Raw genomic sequence first — 19887 nt, forward strand, 5'->3', positions numbered from 1 at the left:
ATTAAATTTATTTAGTATTAAATTTTATTATTAAATGTAGCGTTTTCTTTGAGGAAGTTATGACGTGGAGATGCCTGAAGGGTTTGCTGAAAAGAGAATACAGTCTTTAGGAATATTAATTATTAGGGATTATCTACGGCTCTCTGTTATTTGGCGGTTTCTGCCTTCCTGTGTACCAATGAATAAAAGTCTTCAAGGAGATTTCCTACATGTCTGGTAGACCTCTGACAAATCAGCTATTTACGGAAACCTCTTGTAAAAAATGTACCTTACTATAGATGTTTAGCAACTCTGGAAAATTAACCTTATGATAAATAAATGAGCTATTTTTATGAACTTATTTGTTTCTAGAATTTTTATAATGCAAAAGCAACAGAGTTTATGTGAGCTTGGAAGACCATTGTAATGGATTCCTTGCTTCTGACCCTATCAGAGGACAGAGTATTGGCTGTTCTGAAAATAAGAATCACAAAGACATAGCTAACCAGGAGCTTATCACACTCCAGCTGTCTGGGACATGGGGAACCTTGAGAGAAGGCGATGTGAGCTGGATCTGGTTAGTTTCAGCTGACTGTCTGGGTGCAGGGTAATTCATTGACAGGGGGGATGCTAAATAGGCACCACTAATCTGTCCAGCTGGGGAGTTTGTTGGACTTAAGTGACAGAAGAGGATAGCACGTGCTCTAGCAGATCTTCTTATCAGGAATAATGGAATAAGAACTTCTGCAAGTGTTTGGTTTTTCCGTAGAAGTCAGCCATCTGGTGTCTTACAAAACAGCACAGTCCCTTTTCCATCACGTGGTCGCTGTCATGTCTCTAAGTTCAATTTGAGCAAGAAAAAAAATGAGCTGAGTATTTTCTTGTTGTCTGATTTCCATCCGCATGTTGTTCTGTGTTTCTGTGTTTTCTATGGGCTCAGCTCTCCAGCTCTGCTCCTGTTGGTGTCATTTTTGCCTGTCTCTGCAAACCAATTCCTTACCTGTCCCTTCTTTAGTTCTGCTCTTCTGCATAGGTGCTGCTCCTGTACTTGTGACAGTCTGCAGGCGTCACTCTTTATCACAGGGAAGTTGGTATTCAGCATATAACCATGGGAGTGTCAAAATAAACCATTTATTTCAGTTAATGTTTACAGAAACTAGCTCATGACTTGAGCAAATTTAAAACCATCAAGAAATACCTTTTTTGAAGGTGTTGTTACTACAGAAGGTAATAAAAACCTGAAATGGAGACATAATTTTAAATAAAAATGCAGTTAATTTAACGTTGGGTTTGTCTGTGTGTTTTTTTAGGATACAACACCCGTATTTGAAGAGGAGTCAAAACCTATTTATTGTCAAAACTGTCAAAGCATTTCTTTCTGCTCCTTCACCCAGCGGTCGCTGCTGGTGGTGTGTTCCAAGTACTGGCGGGTAAGGACGGTGAGCGGAACAGCACCTGCCCGCTGTGCACGCTGATTTAATTACACTGCCAGTAAGACGTTTAGATCGAGATGCTCTAAGTCCTTCTAATGTGGCTATATTGAAACTGAAATTAGCTGCTGTCTGGGCATTTTAATCTGTAATTGGCTAATGACAATAGGCTTTTCTGTTTCTTGTCAGGTGTTTGATGCTGGAGATTATTCCCTCTTGTGTTCAGTCCCTAGTGAAAACGATCAGACCTGGACTGGGGGCGACTTTGTGTCAGCGGATAAAGTGATTGTGTGGACAGAAGATGGACAGAGTTTCATCTACAAATTACCAGCCAGGTAGTCAAGAATGACATACTCCATTAATTTATTTTTGTGAGATAAAAACATGAGCAACTTGGAGGAAATATTGAGTATCTTTGCCTTTTATTTTGTTACGAAATAGTATGGATGTTGCAGAATCTAGTATTCTATGAGCACATTTTAAAGTGTGTGTCCCCTAAATGTGTCACATAGAAACAATGTTCAGTAATTTGGATTGCCTCAACCAAGACTGCGTCATTATTTTCCGATATTACACTAACTGTTCTTTGCTTCCCAATGGAGATGTGTAATGGGAGGAGGTACATTTTGCTGTTGAACAAGTTTAATAAATTAAAATAAAATATAATTTAAATATTTGCTTAACCAGGTCCAAATAAGGAAGAAATAAGATATTGCTGTACAGAGTAGAAGGTAAATGATGGCTGTATTATTGTAACAGAGCATAACTCAGCCCATTAAGGGAAGGCACAAACAGCTGACTGTGCATAAATGTGAAAATGTAGAATTAAAGTGAAATTAGGTATCAAAGAGGTTAACTGTAGAATGACAAAAGTAAAATAAAATTTTTCTAGTTTTCTTCTGATATCTTCATGACATGCAAACATCTCTTTTCTGAGTAGAGATACAGTTTTATCTTGGAGGTTCTTGAATGTTCTCACGTAAATCAGGCGAGGACTCCTTTCTCACCCTCTTATGTGATCAGGTGTGGGCAGGTCTGTCTGGTGATCTGTCAGAGGAATCCTTGGGTTTGGTGTGTTTTCATCCTGACTCTGAGGCCAGGTGTGTTGAAGTCCAAAGCAGACCTGAAGCCAGGCTTCCTTCATTATTTTTTCTTTCGGTTCTGAATGTGTGGGGGAACTGAGCTGGACACATTTGGAGCAGCTGTAAATTGACAAGGCATACCCTGTACATTGAAATTAGAGTAATAATCTGCTATGCACTGTATTAACAATTGAAAAACATACTGTTCAGGGGCTTGGGGGTTGGTTTTGCTTAGTATTACTTATCTAACTAGTGATGTAGTGATCACTCTCTAGTAATATTGGGAATTTTATTCCTTTCTCTTTGTTCTTCAATCCAGCTGTCTGCCAGCTAGTGATTCATTTCGCAGAGATGTGGGGAAAGCAGTAGAAAATTTAATCCCGCCTTTATTGTACAGTGTGTTGGACAGAGCAGATAAACAGGTAAGATGTATTTCTTTGGGGTTTCTTTTATGGACTGCATTTCTCCTCTAGAGCAGTTTTTCTCTTTCAAAGTAGACCTTTACGATTTCCTCTTTGCCTAGGGAAAGCAGACAGCCATTTCCCAGCTGTTTGGTTTGCTTATTCTTGGCTTTCAAATAAATGCAGAGGTTATTCCTACACACCAACAGTTTATCATTCATCAGCACCTGGAGAATCAGGAGTCAAGTTGTGATGCGCATGATGATTAGGCAATAATAGAATTTTAGAATCACAGCTGTGCATTTGAAAGCTTAAATCCTTGCAAAGTAAAGAAAATCCAGTTTCATAGGCCAAAGTCCTCTTTGAGCTATACTTCATTTTTCTGCCACGCTGTGAACTCTGTCTGCTATGAGCTAGGATATCTGAGGCTGCCGCACGATGTGTCTGGTACTGTACTAGACCTATCCTACTAGGTATAAATAACTGCCTGATTTACAAATGCTGCTGCTGCAAGACTACTATAGGGATCCTTTTTTATCTTAACAAATTTGCCAAATTTGTACACTGAAACTTTTTTTTTCCCTTTATATTGTCAATGATTATTAAAAGAACTTTACTTCTGCTGTGGACCATGTTCCTTACTGAGCAGTGGGTCTTCAGCTCACCGTTGGAGTTAGAACCTTAACAATTTTAGAATACACACATACATATATGTATATAATATTCTAAATATTAATATATTTACAGCAAAACCAAGCATGTGTAAAAATATTTTTTCCTGTCCCCTACACCTGTGACTTCTTTTGTAACCAACCACACTTTCTTCTGATTCAGGTTGCTGTATTTATTCTTTTTCCTGTAAGAATGATAAAGCACAAACTAGCTAGTTTTTGTCCCGCTTTTAAAAGGTACAGTGGATTATGTGGGGAAAGTGGATTTTGAGGTTAGTACATGGCTTGCATGTGTTCTGAAGCTGTTAATTTTTTTTTTTTTAACAGCTGCTAATATGTCCTCCAGTTACTCGGTTCTTCTGTGGACACAGGAAGTTTTCCTATAAGCTGTTAATCCAAGGAGACTCCTCAGGGAGACTGTGTATCTGGAGTGTGCCTGATACTCTTGAACAGCAAGACAGTGCAAAAGGTATATTTATTAACAGTCTTGTTGCCAAGTCTGTTAATGGGCATCTCTGTTTTTTTGTGTGTTTTGTTGCTGGATAAAGCACTGCTGTGTTTCCTACAAATCCATGAAGCCGATTTCTTTTAGTTGTTACCTTCTTGTAAGAGTTGTAGTAACTTAGTTTTTTCATCTGTGATCAAAATCTTCATTTACTATGAATATTTTTCAGGTATTAACTTTCCTCTTGTAGCTTAAATCATAAACTTTTCCAGTTCTCTCATGTTATTTCTGTGTTACACGGTCAGTAAATTATCTCCAGTGTGTACCTTTCACTTTGTTCAAAGTGGTGTAACATGGTGTATTTAAACTTTGAGATCTTCTCAGGAAAGCATTCCTAATTTCTGTTCTTGATTTTTTTTTTTTTTTTAAATATCATCCTCACCCTGCTCTTTTTTTTTTTCTTTTCTTTTTCTTCTTTTCCTTTTCAAACAGGACTGCAAACGACAACTTCAGTGTCCCTCCAGGAAGCTTTTGATAAACTCACTCCTCGCCCTGCTGGGATTATAGACCAACTAAGCTTGATACCAAACATCAACGAACCACTGAAAGTCACAGCCAGCGTGTACATCCCAGCACACGGACGTTTGGTCTGTGGCCGTGAAGACGGGAGCATTGTTATAGTTCCAGCGACACAAACGGCCATAGTTCAGCTGCTGCAAGGAGAGCACATGCTCAGGAGAGGTACGGATGTCGGCCTTGGAAAGCACGGCTGGGCTACAGCGTGCGCCTGTTGCGAGATACGCTGAAGGACAAAATAGTTTCACAAAGTCAGCATTAAGTCATTTTACAGGTGGAAATCATGTCACTGTTTTTCTCAACATGTGTGCTGTTAGGTAATGAGAAGCCCAAGTGATAAAATTTGGTGGGGCCAGCTTGCATCCATTTGGAGGGGAAATTGGGGGTCCCTTCGCTGGAAAGCCTCAGATATTTCTCCTGGGTTTCTGAGATGCAGTAGCAAAGATGTGGCGGGGGACATCTCTCTTCCAGAAAGGTTCTGGGCGCTGCCTTCAGCTGGGACATCAGTGTGGCTGTGAAGATCTTCTTGGAAAAATAACTCATCTACAAGAGAATTTTTGCGTGTCGTGTAGCTGGTTGAGTGTTGTGTGTTGGCCTGCTGCTGTGTATTTTGGTTACAGATAATGTTATTCTAATATTTTTGTTGTCGTAGTTGCAGAACAAATGTTTAGGTTTGGATTTTTACAAATGCTGATAAATGAAAGAGATGTAAATATCTTTCTGTAAATATGGGTATGAGTTTGTCGGTTATACACAAGGCTGCTTCCTTTATATGACTGATTTATTTTATGTAACTTTATACAAAAATAACCTGTTTCTTAGTGTGAAGTTAGATTGCCCCAAAGTTGATAAATTATTCCCTAAAAATGGATTGGTGGTTTGTACCCTCATAAAAACACAGAAGTGCCTGTGTGTATGCTATGTAAGGTTTGCTGTGCTTGCTAGAAAGTGTAATTGCATCAAGGAAAAAAGTTCAATTATATCATGCAGCTATTGCATAGAATACTTTCCAGTAAAGAAAAATTATGAACATTAAAAAAAAAAAAGAGTTAATTCTATAAGAACTTGTGTCAAAAATTGCAGTATGTCTGTATTTTTTTTTTTTATCAAGAACAGTGTTTTGGATTGTTAACTGTTCTGTTGAATTATATTTTTCTCTCTCTCTCTTTTTTTTTCTTTTCCCCCTTTTGCCCCTTACCCAATTTCTCAGGTTGGCCACCTCACCGGACTCTCCGAGGTCACAGAAACAAAATTACATGTTTACTGTATCCTCATCAGGTTTCTTCCCGTTATGATCAAAGGTATTTGATCTCAGGTGGTGTGGATTTCTCAGTCATCATATGGGATATATTTTCTGGAGAGATGAAACATATCTTCTGTGTACATGGTGGAGAAATTACACAGCTTCTAGTTCCACCAGAGAACTGTAGTGTAAGTTTTCCATCGTATGTCTGATAACCTGTCTCGCACTTTCCATAGGTGGTACAGCTCCTCAAATCCTCCCTGAGAATGTGAAGGTGTTTAGCTATGTAAAGGATTAAAAATATCATTTTACGATATACAGCATTACCACTGGGAGAGGATTTCCATGATGTGGAAGCAGTCTGTCCTCTGGAGGTGTTTGGGAACTGATAGGCAAGCATTCCCCACCAGCGAGCCCATAGATTTTTTAAAGCAATTTCGTCTTTTGTAACTTGGATGAGTAGGTAGAATGCAATGGACAAAATTACACTGATTTACTTGAAAGCCATGGTTTCCCTTGTTTGCTCAACAAAACAGGCTCCAATACGCATTTGCTCCTTGTGATGTGCAAGAGATTGCATTCAGGAGAATTTTTGCAGGTGAAATGCTGTTTCTAGGGACCTCAGTGAGTTTAGCCATAGACTTATGTGACTGGTTTTGTTTATAAAATAGGCTGTTGGGATTATTAAATGCAAACTGTCTGCATTATGATTAAGATTTCTTTTTTTTAATTTTTCTTAGGCAAGAGTCCAGCACTGTATTTGCTCTGTTGCCAGTGATCACTCAGTAGGTCTTCTGAGTCTGCGGGAGAAAAAATGCATCATGCTGGCATCCCGTCACCTTTTCCCTATCCAAGTAATAAAATGGAGGCCTTCCGATGACTATCTGGTGGTAGGATGCTCAGATGGGTCTGTGTACGTCTGGCAGATGGATACTGGTAAGGTTAAGTTTAAAAGTGTTGGTTAAACAATTTGTTTTAGTATTTGGCTGTAGTTCGGCATAAGTTGCATCTGAGAGAAGAGTTAAAATTTTTCTGCGCGTTTATATTTGGAAATTTAGTGCGCCACATATTCCCAAAATTTGTAGATTACGTAAGCTTTTGTTAAATACATATGTTAGTATTTGGAATAACTCCTTTAATTTTGGAGAAGCACAGCTTGCTGTGGCTATCCTTCCCCTGCACCTTTTCGCAGTAGTATCTGGAGACACCAGTTCAAATGCTGGCTGCACATGCAGCATCCTCTGAGATTATTAGTGCCCATGCTTCCTCAGCAACTTTCTTGAAAGCTTGGTGTAGAAGCTCAGCACCCTGAATACCTACAGTGGTTTCCTCATCTGCAGAATGAAGGAAGTGTTTGGTTTGTTGTATTGTTCATTTTGTTGTTGGGTGCGTTTTGTTAAAAAGGGACTAATGCTTAATTTAGAAGAAACTAAAAAGGAGCCTTAACTGTATGGGCAACAAGGCATCAGATAGCTTTGTTGTAGAAAATCTTGTGGTATTTGAAAGGGAGAAAGAGAGGAAAAAATGATCAAAATATATGCAGTAATATGTAATATTATGTAATAACCTTTTAACTCTTTAACTCCCTTGAGAAAAAACCCACAAACCTGCAATGCTGCCTGGAAGTTATTTTCAGTTTATTGTGAAAACTAGATGAGAACTGTCTTTTTTATTGAAGCTCTAGGAAGCAAAGAGGAACCTGAGATCCATCATGGAAAATTTAATCCATACGGGTAGCTGGGTGGGAGAGGGAATTCCAAATGATGGAAAACAGCCTTCCTCTAAAAATGTTGGGCAACTGCAGTCCTCCCTCCCTGGTCGGTACAGAATCACGCTGCGGGTTTTTTCGACTTCTCTTGATTTTTGTTAATGTGATTTTTCCTTACACACTTCAGCTTCAAGGAAACTTGGGAAAATTCCGTCCCTTTAGGAATTTTAGTTCTAAAAATAGCCGTTAACACAACGGAAACTTTTATGCATCCTCATTTTCGCCCATTGTTGTATTTTTGATATTTGGACCTTCCAGATTGTTTCTGCTTAAACTCATGCTTTTCAAAACGTTTGCAGGCGCACTGGACAGGTGCGTGATGGGGATAACAGCAGTGGAAATCCTGAACGCCTGTGACGAGGCCATCCCCGCGGCCGTGGACTCCCTGAGCCATCCTGCTGTCAACCTGAAGCAAGCCATGACACGGCGCAGCCTGGCAGCTCTGAAAAACGTGGCACATCAGAAACTGCAGACTCTGGCCACTAACCTGCTCGCCTCCGAAGCGTCTGACAAGGTAACTCCTGTTTCAGTTTGTCTGTCTTTAATACAGGACCCGAAACATTTATTTCCATAAATAATTGAATAAAACATAGGAAGTCTCTTCGCCGTTGTAACGGAAAGGATCATATCCAAAGCTCTCTGAAATTTTAATAGAAAGACCTGAACTAGCTTGGGACAGTCCTGGGAGTTCACTTTCCTTGAACAGAAAGTATCAGCCTTCTTCAGCATTGTTGTGTAGTTTCCAGCGATGATGGTGTTGCCTAGAGTTACATTTTAATAACGTTTCACTTATGATTTTTCTATGTTGTGCTTTCCTTGGTAGTGCCTTCACTGTCCGTACCTCTGTACGGCTTTTGCTGTTTGTGTCGGTTCAGTGAGAACAGAGGCTATGCACCACATACATTCCTCTCTTTCTAGGTAGGCGGTAGTATATTTTTAATATCACCCAACACAATCCCTTCCACGTCTCTCTGGACATTGCTCCCCAATTTATGTTACTGTTTGTGATGCTTTATGTTACTTTGACGGGAGCGGTGCTGTGATCGTGTCCTGCTTACATTTGCTCTTATTGGTGATTCTGATCTGCTACCACTCCTCAAAGCTTTTTTCCTGATAAAGACCTGTCAGAGTAGGCAGATAGTGTATTTTTTCAGTGTATCGATGCCATTTGAAGATGTTCCCCCAGCCCAAACAAGAAGAGCTTGTATTCCAGGCTGGTTTTCCTTTCCATTGAGGCTGTGCCCAGCAGAGCGCAGCAGAGCTCCGTGCCGGCAGCGCTGCCCTGGCTCCGTCGCTGGGGGTTTGGGGTGGTTTGCCTCCTTCTGTTATATTCTCGTTGGAAAAGAGGTGTCACAGAGAGAGAGGGCATTCCTTAGAACACCACCGTCGTGTTTCTGCAAATGTCTGCGTGCTCAGGCTTGTGCTGCTGCTCCTACTGCACCCGGTGTGATGTTCATGTCTGTAAGTACTCGTGTTGCGTCTGCACGTGCTGTGCGGATGGACGCGTTTGATGTGCAGGCTCCTCGTGTCGAATGAAGGTAGTGCTACCTGTATAGCACAGCTAAATGGGTTCTGTATCGGAGGGCGGTGGTGATTAATAGCTGAAATATTTTGGTTATATTGTTGCTTTTAACTTTACCATTGTGACCGTTACCAGAGACCATTCCATTAAAAGTTATCTGCATTACATTCTGAGAAAATAACTAGATTTTTTTTTTAATAAATAAGGAACATGTCAATGAATCAGTGTATTGCAGAACAGAATTTGCAGCTGCTGTTTTATCGACATTTAATTATTTCTCTTCTGGTTTCCATTATGCATGATTTGCTTCTCGTGGCAATTTTATTTAATAAGCATAGTTTGTTCATTATGTGAGTTGACCACAGGAACAGCAGGAGTGGGGTTGGGCTGTTTGCTCCAGCGCTGGTTGCGTTGCGCCCTGGCTGTTTGGCACAGTGAGCCAGCCTGTACTGCAGCTCCTCTGAGAAACATAAGAACAGGGAGCAAGGAGGATGGTCTCTGATGTTTCTTTCGTAATCCCTGCAACCAAATGTCAGCTTTCCTTGTGGTGGTGCCTTAACTTTGTTACGCAAGTGGAATGAATGGTAATTTGAGGAAAGATGGAAATTACAAATTCTTTTATTCTAGTGGAGCAGCAGATGGTGTTGAAGGTTTTGCCAGGTGTGCGTTTATTTAATTGTTGGAGTCTTTTGATGTGTGTCGGATATTGCTCTGTGTGTGAGTGTGCCTTTGGTATCTGCTTGGTTTGTTTGTCACAAAGGGAGTGCATTGGAATAATGTAAAATATTGATGTATGCTTGTTGTGAATCACCCTCTGAAAGTGAGCGAGAACTAGTGAGTGCAGCAAGCAAACCCCAATAATTGCACTGGCTTTTCTCCACTTCAGCAGGGCACAGCAGAAGATTTGTGAGTATTCCTTCAAGTAAGCAAAATATTATCAGCCTTGAACTGAGGGTCTGCAAATGAAATAAAATATTAGTGTGGCAGAGAAATGGAGATCACAATATCAAGTAAGACTGACATAGTGCATTGCTTTATATAAGTGCATTTTCTGCACGTGCTGTGTAGGCAGGATTAAAGGAGCAGTTTCTTGCTCCGTTTTTTTTCCCTCTTCTGAAACAGCCAAGGGGAGAGGCTGTTCTTGAGCTTCTGCAAAGCAGCACTCAGAAATGGATTGTGAGGAAGCTGTGGCTGGGTCATCGGCTGCTCTGGACGGCAGGTCAGGGAACCTCAGCCTCTTTTGGACAGAGCGGCTTCCAAATAAAATAAATTAAATAAAAAAAAGTATGTTCCAAAATAAATAAAACAAAGCTTGCGTAAAACTTTGGAGAGGTCAGTTTTTGCTCTGAAGGTTTTCCTGTAAAAAGCAATCTTGCGCTCTTTGGGGATACACGGTAAGTGACAGCCAGAAAAAGCCGAGTGCTTTATGAGAGACTGATGGGTGTGAATGAGAACCCTGAGAATTGCGATAGTGTGCTGATCTCAGAACCAAGCTCACACACTTGGAGCAATAATTGAACGTGATGTGGTGGTTAGTGTGTTCTTTCGTGCCAACAGCATGTGAGGGGCTTTACAGCTATAATGGAAATGGAATATATAAAAATTACTTCAGTTTTCAAACACGTGCTGTGAAATCTGGGCAAAACTTAAAGCAGCCAAGAAGTTGTGGGACTAGAAATTGTAGAATCATAGAATGGTTCGGGTTGGAAGGGACCCTAAAGATCGTCTAGTTCCCACCCCACTGCCAGTTTGAGGAAACAAAGGACTTGAGCATAATTTTGTGTTGGTTATGGAGATAATACAGTTCTCACAATACTTAAGCTTATGTTAATGTTCTTTTATCCAATCTCCTTTTCTGATTTTTTTTTCACCTTTTATTCCAGAGCATTTTAATTTTCCTTTTCCTTTTTTTTTTTTTTTCTTATTCCCCTTGGAAGAAAGGGAAGGAGGAATAAGATGGGCTTAAGCAGTGGAGTGAACAAGTGACACGCTAATTGCGAATCTGGACAAATTTATTAGTAGCTTATTTTCCAGTGTCAAAAATTGATTGTGACTATCCAAATATTAAATATTTAATGCATTTTAAATAACAAAGTACTGAAATGTTATTGTTCCTTGGAGTATAGCTACTATCTTTCAGAATTAATGAGAAAGAAATGTGAACTTCGGTCTCTTCTAGAGAGCTCGATTTATCTGGTGAAATGTCTGTATGTCAGGGGTGTAACCCTTGGTGACATGTCTGACATTCCTGCCATTGTGAAACTGCTGTACAATTCCTCACTGATATTTTCATAATATTCCTTTATTATAACGTGTTTTATATCCAAGTGAGTTTTCAAACTTTGATCATCTGCAGCTTCATTAATTTGTGAACTAACTTTGTGAAAACTGTTAAGTAATCCAATCAAAATTTCGATTCTTTTTCTTTTATTTTTTTCAGGGGAATTTACCCAAATATTCACATAACTCCCTGATGGTTCAAGCCATAAAGACCAACTTAACAGATCCAGATATCCATGTGCTTTTCTTTGACGTAGAAGCGCTGATTATTCAGCTGCTGACGGAGGAGGCCTCCAGACCCAACACCGCGCTCATTTCTCCGGAGAATTTGCAGAAAGCCTCTGGCGGGTCTGACAAAGGAGGCTCTTTTTTGACTGGTAAACGAGCAGCTGTCCTCTTCCAGCAGGTCAAGGAAACCATCAAAGAGAATATAAAAGAGCATCTTCTCAATGATGATGATGAAGATGAAGAGTCGATGAGACAGAGAAGAGAAGACGGTGACCCGGAATATCGCTCTAGCAAATCTAAACCATTAACTTTATTAGAATATAATCTAACCATGGACACAGCAAAGCTTTTTATGTCCTGTCTTCACGCTTGGGGCCTGAATTCTGTTCTAGATGAGCTCTGCCTTGACCGTCTTGGGATGCTGAAGCCCCACTGTTCCGTGTCCTTTGGCCTCCTGTCCAGAGGAGGCCACATGTCCCTGATGCTTCCTGGCTATAACCAGCCCGTGGGCAAACCCTCGTACGATGGCGTGGAGCTAGGCAGGAAGATGTCCATCACAGAGGGACTGGGAAAGGGGACGTACGGTGTGTCGCGTGCTGTCACCACGCAGCATCTCCTGTCCGTCATCTCGCTGGCCAACACGCTGATGAGTATGACCAACGCAACTTTTATCGGAGACCACATGAAGAAAGGTCCAACCAGGTACGCCAGAAATTCACTTGAACTCGCAAAAACTTTCTGTCTGTCTCTGTTTTAATGCAGCATTTTATTTTCTTTGATTTCCCTGTGGGGTTTGATGTACTAAATGGCTATGGAAGCCTTTGGTACTCGATGGAGCTGAGTGTATTTCTTCTTTCTTGGGTGTTAGTATTTTTTTTATGCCCAGGTAACTCTATTGCTTCTAGTGGAGCTACAGAACTTACAACATTAATATAACTCCACATTCTATTAACATCTGTGCTGGTAGGTCTGAGAGGCCGTTTTTGCCCTCCTTCTTAGTGCTTATTGTTCTTAAAGAATTTTTATAAAGAGTAAGTCAAATTCTGAATAAACGAAAACACACAGATGAGCTTTTTATCGCTGAAAAATAAGCTCACCTAGGAATTGTAAATGAGATAAAAAACAGTTCAACAGAAAAAATATATAGGGTTCCTTTTCAAAGTTTGTTCAGTCACAGTGTCTTTAGCAAATAATCTTGTTTGTTCTCCTCCCCCTTCATGTCCATTTTGTGTTCAGGCCACCTAGGCCAGGCACTCCTGAAATGTCGAAAGCGAAGGCACCCCCTGCGGTTTCAAGTCATGCAGCCCAAGGACAAATCAAGCAAGGTAAAAACCACTTGCTTTGGAGCATTTTGATGTGTCATTTCAGCTCTTGACACTGAAGTTATCACCTTACTATCAAGTGTTTAAAAATATTGCTGGCTTCTGCATGGGAGGAAAAAATAGTGTACTATTCTAGATAAAAATTGTAATGACTGAGACTTTCTTAAGAATCAATATGAGGTGCTGACACTGTCATGAAGTCATTCCCTGGCCGTGAATTGTTGCGTATTTTAAATGCCCCCAAACATTCTGGTGTGGAGGTGACAGTAAGAGGTAAGGGCGGATGAGCTACTCCTCTTAATGCCCAAAATAAAGTAAATGTGGCCAATGCTGGCTTGAGCTCAAAACCAAGGAGCACAGGAACTGTTGGGAAGAGGATGGGAGCACTCCTAGGAACTCTCCATGCACAAAAGGGGCAAGTTTATGTCTGGGGAGGAAACTTGCCTATCAGCAACATTTGTGGGTATTTATTCTTTTCCTAAATATAAATATTAACTTATTGCGATCTTTGGAAATGGAAAATCAGTTTTAGAAGTGGTTCGTGTCAAGCTTTTTTCATGATCAATGGTGCTACATAAATAGAGAAGCAGCAGTCAATAACAGCAAGCAGAAATTAAAAAAAATCGGGTCTCTTGTCTCAACATGTGGGGCTTTTTTATTTTGTTTTGTTTTGGTTTACAGCCCTTTACTTTTTCTCTTTGAAAGGTAATTATTTGAAAGGTCAGGATTTCTCAGCGATGGTGTCTATATGGCAAATTCAATGCAAGAAATAACATTCCTCACAGAAAGGGGCTGTGTCCGTATTTTGATTTTAAAGCTATGGCTCCCTTGTGGTTTTTCCTTCCCAAATGGCAGCTATGTAATTTTTCTTCGAAATAGCTTCGCTAATTTTGGTGATAGACATACTTTAGTTACCCAGTGGAGATATTTTGTAACACAGTTGATAAAAATGAAATTCTGTGTGTTGTCAAAAATATAGAAAAATACCCCTGTTCCTAAATTCTCGTCTTTTTCTGTGTCCTTTGGCACGTCCTGCATGCTCTTAGGGAGGATGGGTTTGTTTTTAAGCAGTACTCTTGGGTCAGAAGTTTCCTCGGTGTCTTACCTGTGCATCCCGTTGCGCACTGCTTGCGGTGTCTTGGTACTTATACATTTCTAGTGCTTTTATTCTTAAAAATCAATTAGAGATACAATTAATGCATTGTGTGCCATGCTTGATCTCCATCAGTGTGACCTGTATTTGTCCTGAGATGATGTGCTGCTGGGCCAGCTGCTGCCGTTAGCGGTCGGTGTAATTACTGACATTGAATGAGAACAACAAAATGAGGCAAAAAATAAACTTCAGACTTTAGTTTCAGTATGGAGAGGTCTTGTGTCTTTACAAACAATCTTTGCCATAAAATAAATAGCTTTTTTAATACACCTACTGAAGCTCGGCGTTGCTTGCACAACGTGATTTACGCCGGTCGTGCTGCCGCTGTACGCGTGCCACCGTGATGCATCCGCCTGGAAAATACGGGAAAAGGAGTTTTGATGCAGATGTCCCACAGTGACAAAAGTTCACGGCATGAAAAGTAAATAGACCATTCCGAAGACAATGCTTCATCGGTTCAGGAGCCTGAACCCATTGTTGTTCTGCAACGGAATAAAAGCGGGAGATGAATTTGCAGATGCTTGTGCATGACATATGGTAATTTCTCTATAGGAAGGAAGTGTCAGAGGGTGACCCCTAAAGCTCCACATTGACCTTAGGTTGTAGCATGTGTATGCCATAAGGTCTGCGCGGCTTTTCATGTGATAATATTAAGTCATGAAGCATTAGTGGAACTATAACATTTAGAACTGCTTTTAAATTGCATTTTCACCAAGAAATGACACCGTTTGCAAAGTAAATGTCACGTAACACGCTTGAGCTGTGCTCTTCTGTGTTCCTGTGGTCCTGCCCTGTGCGCTTTCTGTGCTGCTGCTCTAGGCTCTTACTCCTTTCCTTGGTACAGGTTTAAAATTATTTGCATGGGAACACATTTGAAACGAACCTGTATTAAAACTAACCATCAGTAGTACGTCCTGTGATATCTTAGCGGCGGATGGGGCAGCGCAGGTGGGAAAGGGGCTATTTCTGGGGCTTTTAATGAGTTGTTCCAAATCTATCTAAATTTGGGAAAAGCACAAGAAGAAGAAGCAAAACTCCTGGTTTTAAAATTCATAGTCAAACGAAATTCAGGTACCTAAAGACATGTTTGTAATGGCTTTATTTATTGATACTCTCTTATTTTCAAAAGGCGCAAGCTCCTGCTAGGTAGTCTGTTCCTCTGCAGTTGCGTGTCTTCCTCTTGCTGGCATTACACTTCTTGTACAACTAAAATTTTTTTTTAAGTTTAATATTATCACGGTTTTCCTCCAGTTTTGTTTTTCATTCTTTGGTGATACTAATCTGTTTTTCAGAAGCTGCTATCCTCACTTTCCTATTTTTTTTTTCTCTTTTATTTCCTCTTTCCTCTGCAAGTTGCTCCCGCTGTTCCTTCTAGCACTGAAGCTGGTCACTCTGGCTCTGACACTGCTCCTACTTTACATTCCTGTTTCTTAGTCAATGAAGGTATTCTTTCCTCACTTTTCTATCTATTTGTCTTTTACTTTCAACTAATGTCTCTTATCATTGTTACGACATGACTTTAATTTGATCTCTGTATGAATTTTCCTTTGCAAAAAGGAGAGGCGGGGAGGGGGGTTTGTGTATTTGCCATTGACGCTGGCAGAGGGTGAGCAGACCCAGTGTGTGTGTCTCAGGCTGTCTGTTCTCAGCTCGTGTATATAAAAAATGATATTTTGGATGCGAGTGCGAGTGCCGCTCCTGGGTACGAAGGGTCAGCCCCATCTAGAGCCCTCAAAGACCTGCTGGGATGGGCATGGGATGGGTCTTCCCCTCCTGGGGTGCGCCAATGCTGCTTTTAAAATGAAACAAACAAAATCAATTTAATGTAATTTAAATTTTATTTTTGGCATTTATGAAAACATAGTGTTTATTTCAACTGCTTGGGTTTTGTGTTGGGGAAGATTTTTTTTTTCTAATAAATATTTATCAACATTTATGAAAGATGTCTTTTTTGCCAAAAAGGTTGGCACAAAAAAAAAAAAAACCCCAAACAGACAAAAAAACCTCTTCTATCCCTCTAAGCATGTTGCTTTAAATCAGATTTTTTATGCCCTTAGTAATATGCTGTAAAATTCTGCTTTCGTGCATCTCAAGTAGCAGAAACAGCACTCTCTTACATTGGAAATTCTTCTTTTTAATCCATTTTTCTTTAAAGAAAATTGGCATAATGATTTCTTGTAGCACCATGAAGAGCTTTATTAGTTAAAATATTTAGATTTTCATGCCCAGTATTGCTGACAATACAAAAATATAGATCTATATGCTCACCTGAAGTATTTCTCCAGTATCACAAGTCAGTGTAGGGTGTAACACTAAAAAAATTCCTTTGCCTAGAGTACTTTACAAGTGTTTTTACAAGACATGTTGTTTGAGTTTGATATGCTTATCTTTGCTGGTTTAACTGCACGAACTGCAGGCTCGTAGTGCGAATGCGGCTGAGGTGTGAGCATGCTGAAATAGAATTTAGATGGAAAGATAAAGAGAGCAGACAAACGTGTGCTTGCACATATGTACGTACCTTTTAAAATGGGACGGAAAATTCAATGTGATCTTTCTAGTGGTAACTCATATGCTAGGTGTTCTGTAATTAAATTATATCGCACTTGCACGTAGGACATTAAATGTCATTGTAGGTGATGCTAATCATGGTTTGAACAGCGCATCTAAATCTTGAACTCAAAACCATGGCTTATGCTTTTGAAAAAATTGGCCATAATAGTTTTAGAGGCTTTTTTTTTGTATTTAGTATGTATGTTGAGTATATTCTTAAGGCTGCAAATTTAAAATCCAAGTGTGTGAGTAGATCCTGAAGCCTTTTTTCGGAGGCGAAGGGGAGGAAGAGGGATGCTTGTGTTCAGTCCGGCCGGATTTGAGGCAGTCTTCTGCCGATGGCTCATTTGACCTTTGTGTGTGTTTAAGAGATCCAGCCAGTTCGCAAGGCATGATTTGTGCCTGGAAGAGCTCGTTCCTGCCCAATACAGAAAGCACATGCCCCGCCGTCATCTGTAATCAGTAAAGACGGGGTGCAACCTGTGATGGGGTGAGCCCCAGGTTCCCACAGCAGAAGAAACAATTATGTTGTTCTGCTGCAAAATTTATTCCATTTTTTTTTCCCTTTTTTTCTCTCCCTCTTTCTCCCACCTTCTTCTCAAGACCTACTGCCTACCCAGTGGCCAATGTAAATTTACGTGATGGCATTTTGAACTGAAAATTGCGTGGGTGTTGATGGTGTTTATCTTCCCGTTGTGGTGTGTTTTCCCAGGGTGGAGCCAGCTCGCCGCGATGCACTGCGTGATGCTCCCCGACCTGCTGGGACTGGATAAATTCAGACCTCCTCTTCTGGAGATGCTGGCTCGCAGGTGGCAGGATCGATGCCTGGAGGTGATTTCTGTAGTGATTCTGTACTGCTAGGGTTTTTGGGCTTTGTGTTGGCTTTTACTGATCACATTTTCCCTTAATATAAAAACCCTACAATTCTTTTCTGACACGAATTCCTGCAGTTTTTATTTCAGATTCAGTAATTTGATTTTCCAGTTAACCTGTTAAAATCATGAAAAAGTGATCATGTCTAAATATAGATAGTTTTTTACCTTCTTCATGATGTACATTTTTTAAAAACAAATTATCGGCTTAAAAACTTCCATTATTCTATTAAGAATCTTACTAAGATTTAAAAAAACCTACCCAATATTTTTCAGCAGACTGCTGAGTTGCTTTATTTTTTAGAGCGTGTATACAGTAGCCAGGAGCTGGTTTGTAACCCAACTGTTTGATAAATGACCAGTGAGCCTTAACGCTACACCTCTGCTGTTGTGGCAGAAAATTTGTTGACTGTGCAGCTTTCCAAGTAGGAAAGGAGTGACCGAGCTGGGCTGTCCGCTGCAGGTCCCCAGCAGTCCTGTAACTTAATTGGAAATAAGTTTTTTGCTGCCTGATTGCCTGTTCCTTTGCTAGGTGGGATGTAATACGAGGTGGTTCCTTGAGACAGTGATTACTTTGAAACTCAGGACAGTTTGTAAGCAACAGAAGTCCAGTTACTGGGTATCCTGAGGTGTCAGGGTAGTGTTTGTCCACAATTTTTTGTTTTACCGTAATCGAATCGCTTAACTTCCTTGTGCGTTAAATCTTTTGGACGAAAAATGGTGTGTGTATTTATGTGTGTTTATGAACTTTCAGGTGGAACAAGTGATATTAATGGGGGACAAATAGTACAAGACAGTGTTTTGTTGGTGTAAAAGCACACTTTTTTTTAAACTTTGGGAATCCATTTTTATACATTCTCCTTTGCTTTCGTTGTTCAGTCTTCCATAATATGTAGTAAACAGGGAAACCTCATGTGAAAAAATGTTTTTAGGTGGTGGTGGTTGTTGTTGTTTTGCTTTTATATTGCAAAACATCTTCCTAAAGCTTAGTTGAGTTTTCTGTAGAGGTTTTTTCTTCTGTTCTTGCTGTACTATACTGAAAGCATACTGATAAATATTTGGGTATTTGGGTTTTTCTGACATTCCTGTTGGCTCTACAGGTGAGAGAAGCTGCCCAGGCCTTACTGCTGGCAGAGCTGAGAAGAATCGAGCAGGCAGGTCGGAAAGAAACCATTGATGCCTGGGCTCCTTATTTACCCCAGTACATGGACAGCGTTATATCACGTAAGTAATTCTGTGTTATGCTTAAAAATAATTTGATTACTAGATAAAAAAAGCATTTTGTACGCAAAATTACAATCAGTGCCACGATCTAGGGGGAAAAAATAGTCTCTGGTTATATAGAAAAGTTTCTTGTAATTTTCAAAGTAATTTCACAGTCATGATATCGCTGAAGGTCACTGATGCTGATGAGGTAGATCAAACGCTGCAGCACATCTCCTTGGGACCAGAGTCTGTTTTGCAAAGGCTGTGCCTGCTGCTGGTGGTTTGGAGCTTTCAGGGAAGAAACCTGCCATGGAAAGGGCTGATAAAATTGCAAGGTATTAGACACGATGATATTTCTTCTCCTTCCTCTCTGGCAGGAGTGAAAAAGGAAAAAAAAAATAGAAATTTTGGTGCAGAAAGAATTCATTCCAGAGCAAGGAGGTTGTCTGGGGTGGGGCAAGCTGATGGATTTGCAGCAGAAATGTGGTTTTATTTTTTATAATGTGGTAAAACACTGACATACCTTTTCAAAGAATGTATAATAGATTCCAGGGGTTGTTATAAAGGGATCCTTTGGCATCCTCAGAGTATACAAGGGCTCTGCAAGGAGCTAAGGCGGGGCTGTGCAGCGTGTGTCCGTCAGTGTCTGTTGAACGATTGATGTGACTCCTGCCCAGTTCAGGGTTCAAAGCCCGTGGTTACCAAGTGCTGCAAGGAGATACTGGGTAAAGAGTATTCTCCAGATAAATTAAATAGCTCCTGACCACTATTTAATCTGTTGTATTTGTCTCCAAAAGACCTGTTTTCATTTTGTTCATTGTTATTAAAGCAGTGGTTGTACAGACTTTATATTCTTGGGAGATCTGTCAGCATTATGAGATAACTCCAGTTATCTTGCCTTATCAAACATTGTCCAAACGCATCTGCCTTACATAACAAACCAGTAAAAATGTATATTTTCCTGAATGGACGTGTTTGCTTTTAAGTTGTGGGTGTTCATCTTTCATAAAATTAGATTCTTTTTCCACTGAAGGATGTGGTTTCTGCCCTGAGAAAGATCTCTCTTAAATACCCATTGATTTTTGAGAGATGTGTAATAATCTTATTAAACCTAAACTGAATGCAGAAATTACATGGAACGGGGTTTTTTAAAGTGCTG

At 40.1% G+C, this 19887-nt stretch overlaps 1 protein-coding gene across 1 annotated transcript; it reads left to right on the forward strand.

Annotated features, from left to right (window-relative positions):
- Positions 1-517: 517 nt before the first annotated feature.
- WDR7 (WD repeat domain 7) lies at positions 518-18746 on the forward strand (the record flags this gene model as incomplete). The annotated part of the gene is made up of 14 exons (XM_010077450.1): positions 518-556; positions 1290-1409; positions 1599-1744; positions 2811-2913; positions 3891-4032; positions 4501-4749; positions 5795-6015; positions 6568-6763; positions 7895-8109; positions 11558-12327; positions 12862-12950; positions 15454-15543; positions 17363-17481; positions 18623-18746. Coding segments are annotated over exons 1-14 (2623 nt in total), but the record flags the coding sequence as incomplete, so codon positions are not given.
- Between the last annotated feature and the right edge of the window lie 1141 nt (positions 18747-19887).

The sequence above is a fragment of the Pterocles gutturalis genome, unplaced genomic scaffold (genome assembly GCF_000699245.1).
Source record: "Pterocles gutturalis isolate BGI_N339 unplaced genomic scaffold, ASM69924v1 Scaffold47118, whole genome shotgun sequence".
In the NCBI taxonomy this organism is placed as follows: domain Eukaryota; kingdom Metazoa; phylum Chordata; class Aves; order Pterocliformes; family Pteroclidae; genus Pterocles; species Pterocles gutturalis.